The sequence below is a fragment of the Muscardinus avellanarius genome (assembly GCF_963383645.1).
Source record: "Muscardinus avellanarius genome assembly, chromosome: 3".
NCBI lineage: Eukaryota > Metazoa > Chordata > Mammalia > Rodentia > Gliridae > Muscardinus > Muscardinus avellanarius.
In genome coordinates, this window is record NC_137788.1 from 7,593,977 (window position 1) to 7,611,944 (window position 17,968).

Here is a 17,968-nt window from a genome sequence, read left to right on the forward strand (position 1 = left end):
ACTAAGAGCTGAGGCTGGCTTCCAATCTGTCCTCCCGTCTCAGCCTCCCAAGCGCAGGGATTGCAAGCGTGCGCCGCCGCGCCCGGCTGCGTACCGTTACTTTGACCTCTCATCTCCGGATTGCATATCACAAAATACTTATTTCCTTGTGCAACTGAGGCTGGGTTTGCAGGAATCTTCTTTGCCGGCGCTGTTCACAGCTCGCAGGTATTCGGGTCTCCCACTCGCTGACACTTTTAAATTCTGCCAGTAGGCTAAGTGCGTTAAGATCAATAGTCTCTCTAAAAGGCAAAAGCAAAATAAAAGGCATCGCAGGTCTCGTGTTAGTTTTCTCCCACTGCAGCCCTCACCGGGGGAGGGCCGGCGGGTACCGAGAGGCTTCGCAGCCGGGGAGCGGTCATCAGTGCGGTAAGACCAGCGCGCTCCGCGGCAGGAGACCCCCGTCTTTCCCCCCGGTCCGCGGCGGTGGGTTTCAGGGGTCCCGGTCGCGGCTCCGCAGTCACCCGGGCGCCCCGGCGCGGTCGCCATGGCAACGCCCCGCCCTCGCGGCCCCGCCGCTCCCGCCCCTCCCCCCCGGGGCGGCCGCGGGGGAAGGGGCGGGGCGGGGCGGGGCGAGGACGCGGCCGGAGGAAATCGGCGTCCGGACGCCCGCCGCCCATTGGCTGCCGCGGCCCGGAGCCAGAAGCCCCGCCTCCCCGGGGCGGTCACGTGACCCCTTTCAAAGATGGCCGCCCCGTTGTTTTGATGAATAATACTTGGTGGGGCGAGGGGGTAAGAGCCGGGGCGGAGGGGTAGGAGGATTTGCGCTCCCCGCGAGCGCCCGGCGGACCGCGTCCCCCCGCCCGCCGCGGCGCGGAGCAGGGGCGTGTCCGGCCGCGGTGGAGGGAGGGCTCCGGGCGCCGGGCTGGGCGCTGCCGGGGCCTCGGGCGTCCCGCCTGCGGTGGAGCGGCGGCCGCCGGGGCCGGGTCGCAGGGGACGCGGTCCGCCCGAGGAGCCGCCACGACCCCCAGCGCGCCGGAGGCCGCGCCGCGCGCCTCGGGGCCGGGACGCGGCGGGTGGCCGGCCCTCGGCGGCCCGGCGCGGCTGCTCGGCTCGCGGCCGTGCGAGTCCCCGGGGCCGCCGGAGCGCCCGAGCCAGGCCGTTCAGTGCCCCGCGTTCTTCTGCTTTAACCTCTGACTATGCAATTCTGAAACCTCCCCCATTCGGGGGACCAGACCGCCGGATAGACACCTCCTCCGCTCCTCGCTCCCGCCCTGCCCTCGAGAACAGAGGACCTGCCGTCCACCATTAAGAGGAAAGCGATGGAGGAGCTGAGCGCCGACGAGGTGAGGTCGGGGGACACCTCGAGGGGTGAACGTGCCGCTCTTTGGAGCTTTGGGCAGGGATGATGCTGCACCGGTGCTGCCGGGTTTGGGGGCTGGGGGAAGGGGCGGAGATGACATTTATGAAGAATAAAAGGACTCCCGGAAAGGGTCTCCGGCTTTATTTGCGTTTTTTTCTCTTGCCTTCTCTCATTCAGAACTCCGCTTGCTTCTTTTCGAGCGTTCTCTTAGGGTCTGCAGAAGAGGAAAGCATCTCGAGGTGTTCATTCATTTCTTAAGGGTATTCAAGAAAGAAGGGCAAGAGTTAAATCATGGCCAATTGTGTGGGTGCCTTCAGGGATTCCAAGAGCGATTTTGGATGGCATCAGAATGTGCGGCGGGCGTATGTTTTTAAAGGGTGTGTTTAAAACCCCAAATACGTGTGGCCATTTCTTGTTTAAGTTTATTAAACATGCCTTTGTGTTTGGAAGGCGGCTCGCAGACGAATTCCTTGATAGTTAACAAAAATATGTATCATCTCCACAGTTTAGAGGATTCGGGTTCAATTCTAGTAATTAATTGAACAGACCACTAAGGACTTCTGGTATTTTCTGTTATACCTTTTTCCATGTTCTTTTTCTTGGCAAACTTGTGTTTTGCTGTAGCAAAGACTTCAGGAGGAAGCGAATGGAAATAAATGACTTTGTAAACCCTCCCCTGTTCTCATTTCTGAAAGGGGCCGTACAGATCCCCTTCTTGGTATTGTTAAGGATCGGTTAATAAGATTGTCGTTTAAAAAAAAAAAAAAAACAGCGGCAATTAGGGTACAAGGAATTTCCTGTGATTCTGCTGACTTTTCCCTGCCCCCCCCCCTTTTTTAAACAAATTGCTAGCTTCCTTTTCAGGACTTCGGCTGGCTGAGTCCTCTTTTTAACCTGCCTCCTCATTTCTTCCACTGCTTCATGTAAACTTCACTGCAGTATTATGAAAATAGTCATCCATCAGGTTGGTTCTACTGTAGGACTCCCATGTGCTACTTTTAGCTACAGAGTAGCCAGTGTTTACTAAGTCACTAAAATTCTCCAGGGATCTAGCATGCCAGTGGTGGGTTAAGGGTCAGGTAGGAAAGGAAGCGAATGATTTTGTTTATTTGCAATACTTAGGTTGTTTGGAAGTCAGGATTGCTTATTTTGTTTTCCTTAAATCTGGAATGTAATTTTTTTTTTTTTTTTTTGTGGTACTGAGGGTGGAACCCAGGGGCTTTTCTACCTTCGAGATGTACTCCAGGATCTAATTTTTTATAGTTTATTTAGAAACAGGGTCTCGCTAAGTTGCCGAGAGCCTCACTCAGTAGCTGAGGCTGGCTTTGAAGCTGTGTGATCCTCCTGTCTCAGCCTCCCAAGCGCTGGGATTACAAGCGTGCACCACCACACCCAGCCTGGTATATAATCTTAAATTAGAAAGATATTGAGTAGTTTCTTTCCCCAAGGAAGTAGCAGTAGATCACTTTAGAGGCACTTGGTTTCCTGGTGGTGTACGCCTCTATTTCCAGTATTTGGGAGGCTAAGGTAGGAGGATCACGGGTTCTTTGCCATTCTTGGCCAGCAGTGTAGTGAGACCCTCCCCAGTGTAGTGAGACCCTGTTTCAAAATAATAAAGTAGGGCTGAGGACATTGCTCAGAGATAGAGTGCCCCTGGGTTCAATCTTGGATTACCCCCACACACACACACACACAGAAAAATCCACAAACAAAAACCCCGTTCCCCCACTTTCTCTAATATTTATCCGAATGGGTAATTTCTCTTAAGGTAGAGTTTGTTTTTCACCAGTACTTTGCTCCTAGAAATTACTTTTTTTTCATTGTGATCTCTACCTAGCCCCTGGTTTAGAGGGTTTTACATATTTGAGTTTTTACCAATACATTTTCTTCTCCCTATAGTATAGGGGATTGAACCCAGGTGGTTCTATCTCTGAGCTACACCCCCAGCCCTATTTATTTATTTTTTTTGTGGTACTGGGGATGGAACCTGGGGTCATTCTACCTCCGAGCTACACCCCAGCCCTCTTTTATAGTTTTTATTTTGAAACAGGGTCTCACTGAGTTGCTGAGGCTAAGTAGTGAGGCTGGCCAGGAACAGAGATCTTACTGTCTCAGCCTCCCAAATGCTGGGATTACAAGAGTGCGCCGCCATGCCTGGCTCACCCTCAGCCCTATTTTATTTTTTATTTTGAAACAAAGCCTCACTAATTTGCTGAGGCTGGGCAGGAACCTTTGATCTTCCTGTTTTAGCCTTCCAGTACTGGGACTACAGGCTTGGTCCACAACTGGCTGTAAGAAATTATTTTAAAACCAACACAGCATAGGGACCAGTTAAAGATACTATGTAATAGAAAATGTATCTTTTAACATTATTTAGCCAATCCTTCAGGAAAGTGTAACTTTTTCTTATAAGGTGTAACTTTTTGCGTGTAACTTTTTTTTCCCCCCTATATAGAACATATGTAACCTTTGTAAGAAATAGAAGAAACTTTTTTCAAGGTCAAGGGAATATTAAAGTGAAAATTTATATTTCCTGTTATCTTCAACACATTAGTTGGTCTGAACACAAATAGATAACTGGTCGTTTTATTCTCAGTAGAATCTAGAACATATTTTTTTGAAAAACCTTTTTAAAGGTATTTATTTATTTATTTATTTATTTATTTGTTTATTATTTTTTGTTGGTACTGGGGATAGAACCCTTCTACCTCCGGGCGACACTCCCAGACCTATTTTATATTTTATTTGGAATCAGGGTCTCTTAAGCCAGCGCGGCTGGCTTCTGCGCGATCCTCCTGTCTCTGCCTCCCAAGTGCTGTGTTTACAAGAGTGCGCCACCACGCCCGGCTGAAGGTTTTTATTTTAAAATCTAGTTTTTTTTGGGGGGACTCTTAAGTAAACAGTTTTATTTTATTTTTTATTTTTGCGTGTCTGGGGATGGAACCTAGGGGCATTCGACCTCCGAGCTACCCCCCCCCCCAATTTTTTATTCATTATTTTGAAACCAGGTCCCACTAAGTAGGGGGGGGGGCTCACTAAGGAGCTAAGGCTGTCCGGGAACCACGAACCTCCTATCTCAGCCTCCCGAATGCTGGGATTACAAGCATAGGCCACCACGCCCGGCTCTATTTTTTGTTCTTTATTTTGAAACAGGGTCTCGCTGAGTTGCAGAGGGCGTCACTAAGTAGCTGAGGCTGTCCGCGAACCGCGATCCTCCGGTCTCAGCCTCCCGAGTGCGGGGGGTTACCAGCGTGCCCACCGCGCGGGGCTGGAAGGACGGTTCTCCAACATCATTGATGTTGGTTGTTTACGTAGTTCATTACCCTGACCTCATTGCACCATAGAGCACACACACCCATGACTAAGTTCATCCTCTTCAAGAACCTACATTCCGAGGCGGCATTACTTACATAATTTCATTCTATAACCTACTCGTGTTGTTTTCATATACCAACAGGATGCTTCACTTTGAGTCGAGCAGGCGCCGCCCCCGCCCCCCCATGCTAGAGATAGAACTTGGGGATATTCCTCTAAGCCACACTCCCAGCCCATTATTTATTTGTTTTTGGTGGTACTGGGGATGGAGCCCAGGGGGGTTCTACCTCCGGGCTACCCTTCCAGACCTATTTTATATTTTATTTGGAAACAGGGTCTCTTAATATAGCCGAGGCTGGCTTCGAACCTGTGTGATCCTCCTGTCTCAGCCTCCCAAGCACGGGGATGACAAGCGTGCGCCACCACGCCCGGCTCCCGGCCTATTTTATTTTATTTTATTTTTGTGGTATTAGGGATGGAACCCAGGGCCATTCTACCACCAAGCTATACCCCCAGCCCTATTTTTATTCCTTATTTTGAAACAGGGTCTCACTGATTTGCAAAGGGCCTCATTAAGTAGTGAGGCTGTCCGCAAACCTCCATCTTCCTGTCTCAGCCTCCCAACTACTGGAATTACTAGCCTGGCCACCACACCTGGGTCAGTTTTTATTTTGAAACAGTGTCGGACTAAGTGACTGAACCTGGCCTCAAACCTGCACTTCTCCTGCCTCAGCCTCCCCACCTGGGATTTTAGGCCTGGCCACCGTGCCTGGCGGGGCTGAGTCTTCCCTGTGACCTACTTCATCTCTGGGATGGCTGGCTGAGATCCAGGGTGTGCTCAGAGTTTTAGGTATGTGTTAACGTGTTCCTTCCCAATGCAGACCGTGTGACCTTGGGTTTTTTTAGGGGTGTTCTGTAAGTGGAAAGAATTGACATTGATAGCCTTAGAAGCAGGCTCAGTGCCAGGCAGGCCTCAGTCATCATCTCCGATAAAACAGCAGGCAAGCGGGTGTGATTTTGCTTATTTTCCAGGTGAGGAATCTGAGATTTAGGTTAAGAAACTTGTCTGTAGTGAACTGGCTTAGAAGGAGTGACAAGGCTAGAATTCAAACCCAGTACTCCTGAGTTGAAAGCCCCTGGAGTTCATTTTGCTGCTTAGCAACAGGCCGTAAATTCCCCACAGCCTCTCTGTAAATATTCTAACATTGACCCACCCTATTTGATAGGCACGTTTTTTGTGTGCAGTGTTTTGCATGATAGCGTTCACAATTGCATTCGATGTGAGCACTGGGAGCAGGTCTTTTTAGAGGTGACCCTCACTCCGTCCAGCCCCCTCCCCTGCCTCAAATGCTAACTCCACCGGCACGTAAGAACATTATAATTAATTTGCAGTGGGGAGTTAGGATCTAAAATCACTATAGAGTGCCATCCGCGATTGTGGAGGAAGGTATGTTTAGGATATTAAGAAAAAGAACCGATGTCTAGCGGGGCAGTGTCTTGTTGAGCACTTTGAGGAAAAACGGCACGTATGCTGAGCAGTTGTCTGAGACGGGGCCCTGGGAACTGGCCATGAGACTGGGGCACAAGCGATAGCCCCAGATGGTGGGACTGGACCAGGAAGTTGGCCTGCACCTGCAGCAAACCAGATCTCCAAGGCCGTCAGGCTCCATAAAACTTAAACCTTCCAGAGATTTTGTGTATATCACTGAGCTACGTCTCTGGCCTTTATTTTTTATTTATTTTATTTTATTTTTTATTTTTGGTGGTACTGGGGTGGACCGCAAGGCCTTTTCTACCTCCGGGCTACACTCCCAGACTCTTTTTTTAATATTTTATTTGGAGACAGGGTCTCACTAAGTTTCTGAGAGCCTCACTAAGTAGCTGAGGCTGGCTTCGAACATGTATGACCCTCCTGTCTCTACCTCCCAAGTGCGGGGATTACAAGCGTGCGCCACCATGCCCGGCAGTGCCTCGGCCTCTTACTGAACTCATTTTTTAAAAATTTGTTAGCACTGAGGGCATTTTACCTCCGAACTACACCCACATGCCAGTTTTATTTTTTGTGGTACTGGGGATCAAACCCAGGGGCATTCTATCTCCGGGCTACACATCCACCCCTTCCTTCTTTCTTTCTTTCTTTCTTTCTTTCTTTCTTTCTTTCTTTCTTTCTTTTCTTTCTTTCTTTCTTTCTTTCTTTCGTGGTACTAGGGGTGGAAACCAGATGCTCTCTACCTCCGGGCTATATTCCCATACCTATTTTTATATTTTATTTGAAACAGGGTCTCACTAAGTTGCTGAGAGCCTCACTTAGTAGCTGAGGCTGGCTTCGAACCTGCCTGATCCTCCTGTCTCAGCCTCCCAAGCGCGAGGGGTTACAAGCGTGCGCCACCACACCCGGCTATTCTTTTTTTTTTGAAACAGGGTCTCACTGAGTTGCAAAGGGCCTCACTAAGTTCCTGAGGCTGTCCTCGAACCAGGATCTTCCTGTCTCAGTATCCCAAGTACTGGGATTACAAGCGTGCACCAGCACACCTGGTGGAACCTGGATTCTAATTCAGTTTGATTCCAGAGTTCTCAGTCTCTTTACTAAACCACCTCCAGAGCTGAAGGAACCTGAGCAAGAGGGTTGCATATGGAAGGCCAGTGGACCCCTGTCTTCCAGTTGTTGGGGCTGAAGCTGGAGCATCAGGTTGCCCGGTCTCTGGGGAGGCGGGAAGGCCCCTGCCGCACAGGCGCAGTTTCTCAAGGCCTGGGCCTGTGTCTGGTGGGATGTCTGTGGCAGCAGCTCTCTCGTGGTGTTTACCTTTTACCCGCGCTCCTGGTCACACGGCCCCTGCTTGTGTAGAACTTCATTGCAGCAGGTGGAGGTGGGTGGTGAACGCACATCAGGTGTCATTTGGTGACAGGTGCTGGGAAGGAAAATAAAGTAGCCCTGCAGGGATGGAGAGCAGTGGTGTGTGTGTGTGTGTATGTGTGTGTGTGTGTGTGTGTGTGTGTGTGTGTGTGTGTGTGTGTGACGGAGTCTTGCTGTGTTACCCAGGATGCTCTAGACCCCTGAGATCAAGGATCGTCCAGCCACAACTTCCCAAGTAACTGGGACCATCTGTGCGCCACGACACCCAGTTCAGGGCGTGACTGAGTTTTTGGGGTGCTGGAGATTGATCGCAGGTCTCGGAGCACGCTAGGGAAGTAGTCTATCCCTGAGGTGTACTCCCAGCCCAGGAGGTGGCTTTGGAAATAATGTAGGGAATGCTAGCTGTCTGGGGGAAGAGCCAGTACCACAGGCCCGGGGGTGGGCGCATTCTTGACCTGCGCCAGGAGTAGCAAGGATGCCAGGCGCTGGGGCCGGCTGTGCAAGGGGCACGGTGGCACATGAAGCCGTTCCTCCTGTCAGCAAACGCCAGTGCGTTTTATCTGTTGGGTTCAGTTTGGAGACCTCGCTCCTTTTCTTCCCATTCCAGTGTCTTGGCACCTGGGCTTATGAGGGATGGTGTAAGTATCGCTGATCAGGTGGGGCCGTGATGCAGCCGTCATTTCCTGCTCACGTGCAAACCTGGTTATACCTGTTTATAATGTCACCCCTTCAGCGGAGAGCTACACCTGTTAAACTTGGTTGCCTTTTAAGTGTTTTAAAAAGACATACTTTTGAGCCAGGTGTGTTGTAAGGCTGTAGGCCCTATTACAAGATTGAGACTGATTCAAGAAGATGGCAGGTTTGAGGCCAGCCTCAGCATAAGCCAGGTGTAGTGGCACACATTTGTAATTCCAGTACTTGGGAGGCTGAGACAGGAGGATCGCAGGTTTGTGGCCAGCCAGCCTTAGCTACTTGGTGAGCCCTCTGCAACTTGGTGAGACCCTGTTTAAAAAAAAAAAAAAAAATAGTGCTGGAGGTGTGGCTTGGAGGTAGAATACCCCTGGGTTCAATCCCCAGTTCTGTCAAAAAAAAAAAAAAAAAAAAAAAGAAAGAAAGAAAATCTAAGTCCAGCATGGTGGTACACACGTGTAATCCCAGTATTTGGGAATCTGAGACAGGATTACAGGTTTGAGGCCAGCCTCAGCAATTTATCCAGGCTCTTAGCAACCTAGTGAAATTTTGTTTCATTAAAAGGGGTGGGGATTAAGTTGGGCGTGGTGGTTCATGCATGTAATCCCAGCATTCGGGAGGCTGAGACAGGAGGATCGCGGTTCGCGGACAGCCTCAGCTACTACTTAGGCCCTTTGCAACTCAGTGAGACCCTGTTTCAAAATAAAGAATAAGAAATAGGGCTGAGGGTGCAGCTCAGATGTAGAATGTCCCTGGGTTCCATCCCCAGTACCACAAAATAAAAATAAAAAGGGGGGATTAGGGGAGCAGCTCAAAGGTAGAATGCCCCTGGGTCCCATCCCCATTATCAAAAATAAAATAAATAGAAACTAAAATAAAATAAATAGAAACTAAAAAGGGCTGTGGGTACAGCTCGGAGGTAGAATGCCCCTGGGTCCCATCCCCATTATAAAAAATAAAATAAATAGAAACTAAAATAAAAAATAAAATAAATAGAAACTAAAAAGGGCTGTGGGTACAGCTCAGAGGTAGAATGCCCCTGGGTTCAATTGCTAAAACCACACACCAAAAAAAAGAAAAGAAAAATGAGCCCACACGCACACTTTGATTTAACAGTGAAGGCAGATAATACTTGTATGCAGAGACAGTGGAAGCAACAGTGGGGTATCAATTTAATATTAGTAAAGAAAATACTTATTGGTGCCGGGCGTGGTGGCGCACGCTTGTAATCCCCGCGCTTGGGAGGCTGAGACAGGAGGATCACACAGGTTCGAAGCCAGCCTCAGCTGGCTTAAGAGACCCTGTTTCCAAATAAAATATAAAATAGGTCTGGGAGTGTAGCCCGGAGGTAGAAGGCCCCTGGATTCCATCCCCAGTACCACCAAAAAAAAAAAAAAAAAAGAAAATACTTGTTGGATGGACCACGACTCTGAGCTTTATTGCAAGGTAACCTCCAAGTGCATCAGAGGGGTTTAGAGAGACAGAGCACAGTGCGGGAAGCCGTGTCACACACGGAGGAGAGTTGCCTGTCACACCCAGGCACTGCAGCTGAAGGTCAGACACTGCATCACTCAGAGAAGTTGTTAAGCAGAGAGCCTGGTGTAGCCCATGGCAGCTCTGGGCCGGTCGGTGTAGCCATTTGATTGTGTTTTAGTCGGCAGTTTTATTTTCTTTCCCTCAGTGGTAACAAAAAATAATGGTGCAGCTTACAATCTGTGCTCTTTTATATGTGATGAAATACAGTATATGCCCGGTACTGTTTTAGATCACAAGGCGACACCAGAGAACTACACAGAGGAGGCTGGTCCTGGTGGCTGCACACTTGTCATCTCAGGACTTGGGAGGCTGAGACAGGAGGGTTACCGGTTCCTGGCCTGCCTCAGCAACTTGTTTCAAATAAAATAATAAAGTAGGGCTGGGGGTGTAGGTAAGCGGTAAATAAAATGCCCCTGGGTCTATCCCCAGTCCCATACACACAACAGCAGCAACACAAAACAGAACCAAATGGAGGGCTCTTAAACCGTGTGAGGATTTGGATTTAAGTTTTAAAGGAATCCACAGGTTTGTAATCCCTGCATTTGGAAGGTTGAGACAGGAGGAGCCCAGTTCTCGGACAGCCTCAGCTACTTAGTGAGGCTCTTTGCAACTCAATGAGACCCTGTTTCAAAATAAGAATTAAGCTGGGCGTGGTGGCATACAAGTTTGGGAGGCGGAGACAGGAGGATCATTCAGGTTTGAAGCCAGCCTCCCTTAAGAGACCCTGTTTCCAAATAAAAAAAATATAAAAATAGGTCTGGGAGTGTGGCTCGGAGGTAGAAGGGTTTCCAGGAACCCCAGTACCACCAAAATAAATAAATAAATAAATAAATAAATAAATAAATAAATAAATAAATAAAATAAGAATTAAAAAACAGGGCTGGGGGTGTCGCTTGGAGATTAGAATGCCCCTGGGTTCCATCCCCGGTACCGCACACACACACCCCATTCTGGCTGCTTAAGCAAATACATCACGAAGAAGAGCGAATGCAGAGGGAGGCCGGGCCACTGCAGAAGCCCCACCAGGGAGAGATGTTGCGGGCCACCTGTCAGCGTTCATGATGAGGAAGGCCAGAGTAGACGCAAGGTGGTCAGATGGCTGTGGGTGATGACTTGGAGGTGGCGTGGAGTGGACCCGAGGGTGGCTGGACAAGTCAAGTTATTATTGGGTTGAGTAAAATAGCTGCTCAGGCCAGACAGATGTTTATTCCTTTCTGAACAGAAGTCTGGGCTGGAGGCTGGGGCCGGGGCTGGGGCCGGATGGTGGCTCTGCCCGCAAGGTGCCCAGCCACTGTCTAGCACCAGTTTCCTCAACGTACAGCTTCCATCCTTCGGTCTCTGTGTTTCTGCAGTTAGCCAGAGAGAGGAGAAGAGATGAGGGACCAGGCTCCTCTTTCCTGGTACGGCTTGGAAGTTCTCACCTGCCGGAATCCAAGTTGTCTCGACACAGCTACCTGTTGGGACGGCTGAGACAGTGATGTTCAGCTGCCAGTTACTTGTTGAACACGGAGTGTAGCGTGCTCTTTTTCCTTCTAGCCCTTACTTCTCAAATCTCAAGCACACTGCACCTTCCTCAGGGAGGCAGCCCCTCAGGAACCCCATGCCGCCACAGCTCAGGGTCCTTTAGATGAAAACGGCAGCCAGCTGCCGCCCCTGTGCTGTCCCCCTGTGGGATAGGACGGGGCAGTGGGAAGACATGCTCCTGCCTGGAAGAGTGGAGAGCGGGGAGTGCTGCCCTTCCCGGGCCGTGGCCCTTGTCACTCTGGCCAGGCTGAGTGTCAGGGCTTCCTGATCTTGTGGTGGTGTGGGTTCCCAATGTAGCCCTGCTGGCAGCCCTGGTTCTGGCCTCTCGGAGGCATACCCTTGGCCCTGGCCGCGGTAGCCGCCGGCTAGTTTTTCCTCTCTCTTCCTCTGGGCTGGTCTGAAGCTGGCATTGGAGAGTATCCCCTTCCTGAGACCAAGCAGTTTCTCCAGCTTGCCCTTGCTCACTACTAAAAGAGCTGGCCTTTTCAACTCAGGCCCAGATGACCCAGCTCTGAGCAAAGGTACACTGCGGACATTCTTTTTTTAATTATTTTTTAGTTTGCAGTCCTGGGGATGGAACACAGTGGCATTCTACCTCCGGGCTACACCCCCAGCCCTATTTTTTATTCTTTATTTTGAAACAGGGCCTCACTGAGTTGCAGAGGTCCTCTCTAAGGAGCTTAGGCTGTCTGCAAACCCATCTCTCCTCCTGTCTCCGCCTCCCAAATGTTGAGATTACAAGCCTGCACCACCACGCCCTGGTACCCGCAGACATTCTTAGATGGATCTCTATTGCTCGTTTTGTTAGCACTAGGAATTGAACCTAGGACATTCTGCCTCTGAGCCTATACCCTCAGTTCTTTAATTTTGAAAAAGGGTCTCCCTAGGTTGCTGAGAATCTCTCTAAATTGCTGAGGCTGATTTGGAACCTGCGATCTTCCTTATCTCAGTCTCCCAGGTACTGGGATTACAAGATTATGCCAGCACACAGTTTCTCCGGCCTTTATCTCTGCCTGTGGATTGGCAGGCTGTGGCTTGACTCCGCCTTATGCTAAAAGTTGATGCTTGAACATCCGTGGTCGTAGGAAGCCAGTTAAGTGCCCAAATTCTGTGTTGCTCAACGTCTCCCTAGGACTATCGCACGTGGCCTGTTTCCTAAGACGCCATAGGCTGTACCAAATGTGTTTTTGTGACCTAGTGAGGGCCACCAGCCTTCTGTGCCAACGTTGACACCTAAGCTAGTGTTACATATTTGAATTCTATCTAGGTTGACAACCTCCAGGGCCCGAATTCTATACATTTGATGTTGATTTGGCTGCCCCAGCAGAAAGATCCAGAATAATAATAGCTTAACAAGATAGGAGCAGCTGGGTGTGGTGGCATAACAAATGTGTAATCCCATCCCTTGGGAGGCTGAGATAGGAGGATCACAGGCTCAAAGCCAGTCTTGGCAGTTTAGTGAGGCTCTCAGCAACGTAGCAAGACTCTAAATAAATAAATAAATAAAATTGGGCCTAGGGTGTAACTTGCAGGTAGAATGCCTCTGGAGTCATCCCCAGTACAAAAAACAGAAAAGAAAAGCCAGCCAGCCTCCCTTTCACTCTCTTTTTCTCTCTCCTTCCTTCCTTTCTGTGGTGCTGAGGATTTAGGCTAGAGGCATTATACCTCTGAGCTACACCTCTAGCCCTATTTTAATTAATTTATTACTTTATTGTTTGTGAGACTGGGGATGGAACCCAGGGACATTCTAGCTCTGAGCTACATCCCCAGCCCTATTTTCTATTCTCTATTTTAATTAATTAATTAATTTTTTTCAGTACTAGGGATAGAACCCAGGGGGCATTCTAGCTCTGAGCCTTACCCCCAGCCCTATTTTTTATTCTTTATTTTGAAACAGGGCCTCACTGAGTTGCAGAGGGCCTCACTGAGTAGCTGAGGCTGACTGGGATCCACAATCCTCCTGACTCGGCTTCAGCTACTTAATGAGGCCCTTTGCAACTCAGCGAGACCCTGTTTCAAAATAAAGAATAATAAAAAAAAAAATAGGGCTGGGTGTGCATCTCAGAGGTAGAATGTCCCCTGGTTCCATCCCCAGTATCACAAAAAGAAAAAAAAAAATAGGTCTTATTCTTATTATTTTGTGTGTGTGGTATTGGGGGTGGAACCCAGGGGCTTTTCTACCTCCGGGCTGTACTCCCAGACTTACTTTATACTTTGTTTGGAAACAGGGTCTCACTAAGTTGCTGAGAGCCTCACCGCGTAGCTGAGGCTGGCTTCGAGCCTGTGTGATCCTCCTGTCTCAGCCTCCTAAGTGCTGGGATTGCAAGCTTGCGCCGCCCTGTCAGGCTAGGTCTTATTCTTTTTGAAGCGAGGTCTCACTAAGTTGCAGAGACTTGGCTAGGAAGTCAGTATATTTAAAATCAGAAGAGTGAACAGATTACCTAGGAATGGAGCATAAATAGAAAAAAGATGACAGAACTGAGCCTTGACCCACTCCAGCATTTTGTGGTCTAGATATAAGAAAAGCCTAAAAGGACACTGATAAGGACCAGCCACTGAGGGAGGAGGCCATGGAGAGCCAGGCTGCCGGCATCTGGGAAGGAAAGTGTTATGATGGGTGGGGAGTGTCTGCTGTCTGTTGGCAACACAGTTACTTAGAGGAGGACCAAGACCTGATTGTGGGAATCTTTGACCATGAGGTACAGGTTACATTGCTGAACAGGTGAAGAGGGAGATGGAGATGGTGGAAGCCATGGGTTTCAGAACAAAGAAAATACTTGGTGAAAACATCAGTTTATGTTTTATCTTTCCTTATTATAGCTACTAATCTATCTATCTTTCTTTCTTTCTTTCTTTCTTTCTTTCTTTCTTTCTTTCTTTCTTTCTTTTTTGGTGGTGGTGCTGGAGATTGAATTCAGGGGCATTCTGCCTCCAAGCTACCCCGCCAGCCCTATTTTATTTTGGTACAGGGTCTCCCTAGGTTGATGAGAGTCTCACTTGCTGAGGCTGGCCTCCAACTTGTGATCCTCTATCTCCTCAGCCTCCCAGGTGCTGGGATTACTGGCTTGTGCCACCACGCCCAGCTATAAGACCTTTATTTAATAAATAGTTAGCATTTACTCTGTTTCTTTCCTTTTCTTCAGAGTAGGAAAGAGGCTTAGAGACAGATTTGCAGATTATGCTAGCATGGTGTTTTGGGTCTAAAGAATGTCATGGATAGCCCGTAGCCGGGCATGCTTGTAATCCTAGCATTTGGGAGGCCGAGACAGGAACGTTTGTGAACAGCCTCAGCTACTACTTAGTGAGGGCCCTGGCATCTCAGTGAGACCCTGTTTCAAGATAAAGAATAAAAAAATTATTCTATCCCCAGTACTGCAACAAACAAACAAACAAACAAAAAAAGAATGTCTTCTGTAAGTTTTGAGTCATAATCTGGGGGAAAGTTGCCTGTATTTTAATTTTTAAAGTGTTTTTTTTTTTTTTTTTTTTAGGTGATGCTGGGGCATTTTACCTCTGAGTGCACCGCCAGCCCGATTTCTTTGTTTTTTTATTTTGGAACGGGCTCACTGAGTTGCAAAAAGCCTCTTTAAGTAGTTGAGGCTGGCCCCATGATCCTCCTGTGTCAGCTCCCCAAATGCTGGCGGTACAAGCGTGCGCCACCACGCCCGGCTCTGTTCTTCACTTTGAAACGGGGTCTCACTGAGTTGCAAAGGGCTTCCCTCAGTAGCGGAGGCTGGCTGTGAACCGTGGCGTTACGAACAAGCACCACCACGCGGGGTTTATTTTTTATTTGGAAATGGTCTTGCTAAGTTGCAAAGTGAGACTTCAAACCTGTGATCCTCCTGTCTCAGCCTCCCAAGTATTGGGACCACAGGCGTGGACCACCACTTCTGGCATTTTATTTATTTATTTATTTATTTTGCGGGCCTGGGGATGGAACCCAGGGGAATTCAACCTCTTGAGCTACACCCCCTGCCCTATTTTTTATTCTTTATTTTGAAACCGGGTCTCACTGAGTTGCAGAGGGCCTAAGTAGCTGAGGCTGTCCGGGAACCGCGATCCTCCGGTCTCAGCCTCCTGAGCGCTGGGATTACGAGTACCACGCCAGCTACTCCTGGCATTTTTAAAGCTTTTAAAATACAAAGCTCCAAGAACTGGGTGTGGTAGGGCACAATTGTAATGCTAGTATTTTGGAGGCTGAGACTGGAGGATCACAAGTTCAAAGACAGCCTCAGCAACTTAATGAGGCCCTCAGCAATTTAGTGAGACTCTGTTCCAAAATTAGAAATAAGCTGGGTGTGGTGGTGCACACTTGTAATCCCAATACTTGTAAGGCTGAGACAGGAGGATCTCAGGTTTGAGGACAGCCTCAGCAATTTAGCGAGGCCCTCTGCACCTTAATGAGACCCTGTTTCTAAATAGAAAATAAAATAGGATTGGGGGTATAGCTTAAAGATAGAATGTCCCTGTGTTTAATATCCCTACTATCCCCCCAAGCCCCCCAAACTCTGAATGACAAATATGTTAGTGATAAAAGATATGAATATTATTAAGAGTGTGTGTGTGTGTGTGTGTGTGAATGAATTGAACCCAGGGGCATTCTACCTCCAAGCTACATCCCAGTCCTATTTTATTTTTTAAAATTTTATTTTATTTTATTTTTTTGGTGGTATTGGGGGTGGAACCCAGGGTCTTTTCTACCTCCAGGCTATACTCCCAGACCTATTTTATACTTTGTGTGTGTGTGTGTGTGTGTGTGTGTTACTGGGGATGGAACCCAGAGGCCTTCTACCTCCGGGCTACACTCCCAGTCCTATTTTATATTTTATTTGGAAACAGGGTCTCCTAAACCAGCTGAGGCTGGCTTCGAACCTGCGCGATCCTCCTGTCTCAGCCTCCAAGCGCAGGGATTACAAGTGTGCGCCACCACGCCTGGCTCTATTTTATACTTTATTTGGAAACAGGGTCTCACTGAGTTGCTGAGAGCCTCACTACATAGCTGAGGCTGGCTTCGCACCTGTGCGATCCTCCTGTCTCAGCCTCCCAAGCACGGGGATTACAAGCGTGCGCCACCACGCCTGGCTCTATTTTTTATTTTGAAATAGGCCTAAGTAGCTGAGGCCGACTTCAAACTTGGGATCTTCCTGTCTCAGCCTTCCAAGTAATGGGATTGTAAGGGTATATCACCATACCCAGTTTATTTTTATTTTGAAAAAGGATGTCCTCTAGGTTGATGAGCGTTTCATTACTTGCAGAGGCTGTCCTTGAACCTGGGTTCCTCCAGTCCCAGCCTCTCAAGTACAAGCTTGAGCTACCAGGCCCACGAATGAATGGATGTGAGTGTGCTCCGTGCAGAGTGGTCCCAGGCAGAGCTAACCATCTTAGAGATAAGTACCTCTCTGCTGGCTCAGGCTGCGGGTATGGGAGCAAACAGCTGGAGTTCCTCGCCGGGCGTGGTGGCGCACGCTTGTCTTCCCCGCGCTTGGGAGGCTGAGACAGGAGGATCGCACGGGTTCAAAGCCAGCCTCAGCTACTTAGTGAGGCTCTCAGCAACTTAGTGAGACCCTGTTTCCAAATAAAATAAAAAATAGGTCTGGGAGTGTAGCCCGAAGGTAGAAAGCCTCTGGGTTCCACCTCCAGTACCACCAAAAAAAAAAAAAAAAAAAAAAATAGGTCTTGGAGTATAGCCTGGCGGTAGAAGGGCTTCCAGGAACCCCAGTACCATCAAAAAACCAAAAAACCAAAAAACAACAAAACAGCTGGAATTCCTGTTCTGAGTAGATACTTCGGGAAGGTGCGCTGTTGATGAAGTGGTTGGGCTGGGACCAGGATTTGAGTTAGTCCTTAAAAGTGATCCGGATTTGGGCATTTGGAAGCCTATGGTAAAGATTAATACTTTATTTATTTCTTCCAATGAGCAAACACTAAGTCATTCTTTTGAAATTGATTATAGAAGTAGGACCATTGAGACAGGAGGATCGCAGGTTCACGGCCAGCCTCAGCTATTTAGTGAGACCCTGTTTCAAAATAAAAATTAAAAACAGGGTTGGGGTGTAGCTCAGAGATAGAATGCTCTGGGTTCCACCCCCAGTTTCTACACACACACACACACACACACACACACACACACAGCCATTGAGGAAAAACTGAAATTTGTGATATTGGTGCGTGCTTTGTGATCTGAAATGCTTTGAGATATGATTATCAGGCAGAGACACAGGCTGTGCGGCCAAGAGGCAGGAGGAGAAGCTGGAAAACCCTGTTATTATTTTTTGTGTGTATGTATGTATTTTTGTTTGTTTCTTTTTTGCGGTCCTAAGAACGGAACCCATCAGTATTCTACCTCCTAGCGACACCTCCAGCCCTATTTTTTATTATTTTGAAACAGGTTCTCACTGAGTTGCAAAGGACCTAAGTACTGAGACTGTCTGCGAACTGCAATCCTTCTGTCTCAGTGTGCACCACCACACCTGGCCTGTGTGTGTGTGTGTGTGTGTGTGTGTGTGTGTGTGTGTGGTTCTAGGGATTGAACTCAGGGGCATTCTACCTTCGAGTTATACTCCCAGCCCTATTCTTATTTTGAAACAAGATCTCACTATGGTTATGAGTTCACTACTTGCTGAGGCTGTCCTCAAAACTGTGATCCTCCAGTTTCAGCCTCCAGGTACAGGGATTACTAAGTGTGCTACCACACCCGATTGAAAGCT

The 17,968-nt window shown here is 48.5% G+C and overlaps 1 protein-coding gene across 1 annotated transcript in view; it reads left to right on the forward strand.

The window, feature by feature from the left end:
* Nucleotides 1-526: 526 nt before the first annotated feature.
* The window catches only part of UBE4B (ubiquitination factor E4B), a gene marked incomplete at both ends in the record, with an annotated part of 123,793 nt that continues 106,351 nt past the window's right edge, over nt 527-17,968 (forward strand). Inside the window, 3 exons of the mRNA XM_080691277.1 lie at nt 527-708; nt 1,011-1,145; nt 1,265-1,325. Of these exons, the coding sequence (XP_080547403.1) occupies nt 527-708; nt 1,011-1,145; nt 1,265-1,325 (378 nt within the window). The remainder of the gene's footprint in view (nt 709-1,010; nt 1,146-1,264; nt 1,326-17,968) is intronic.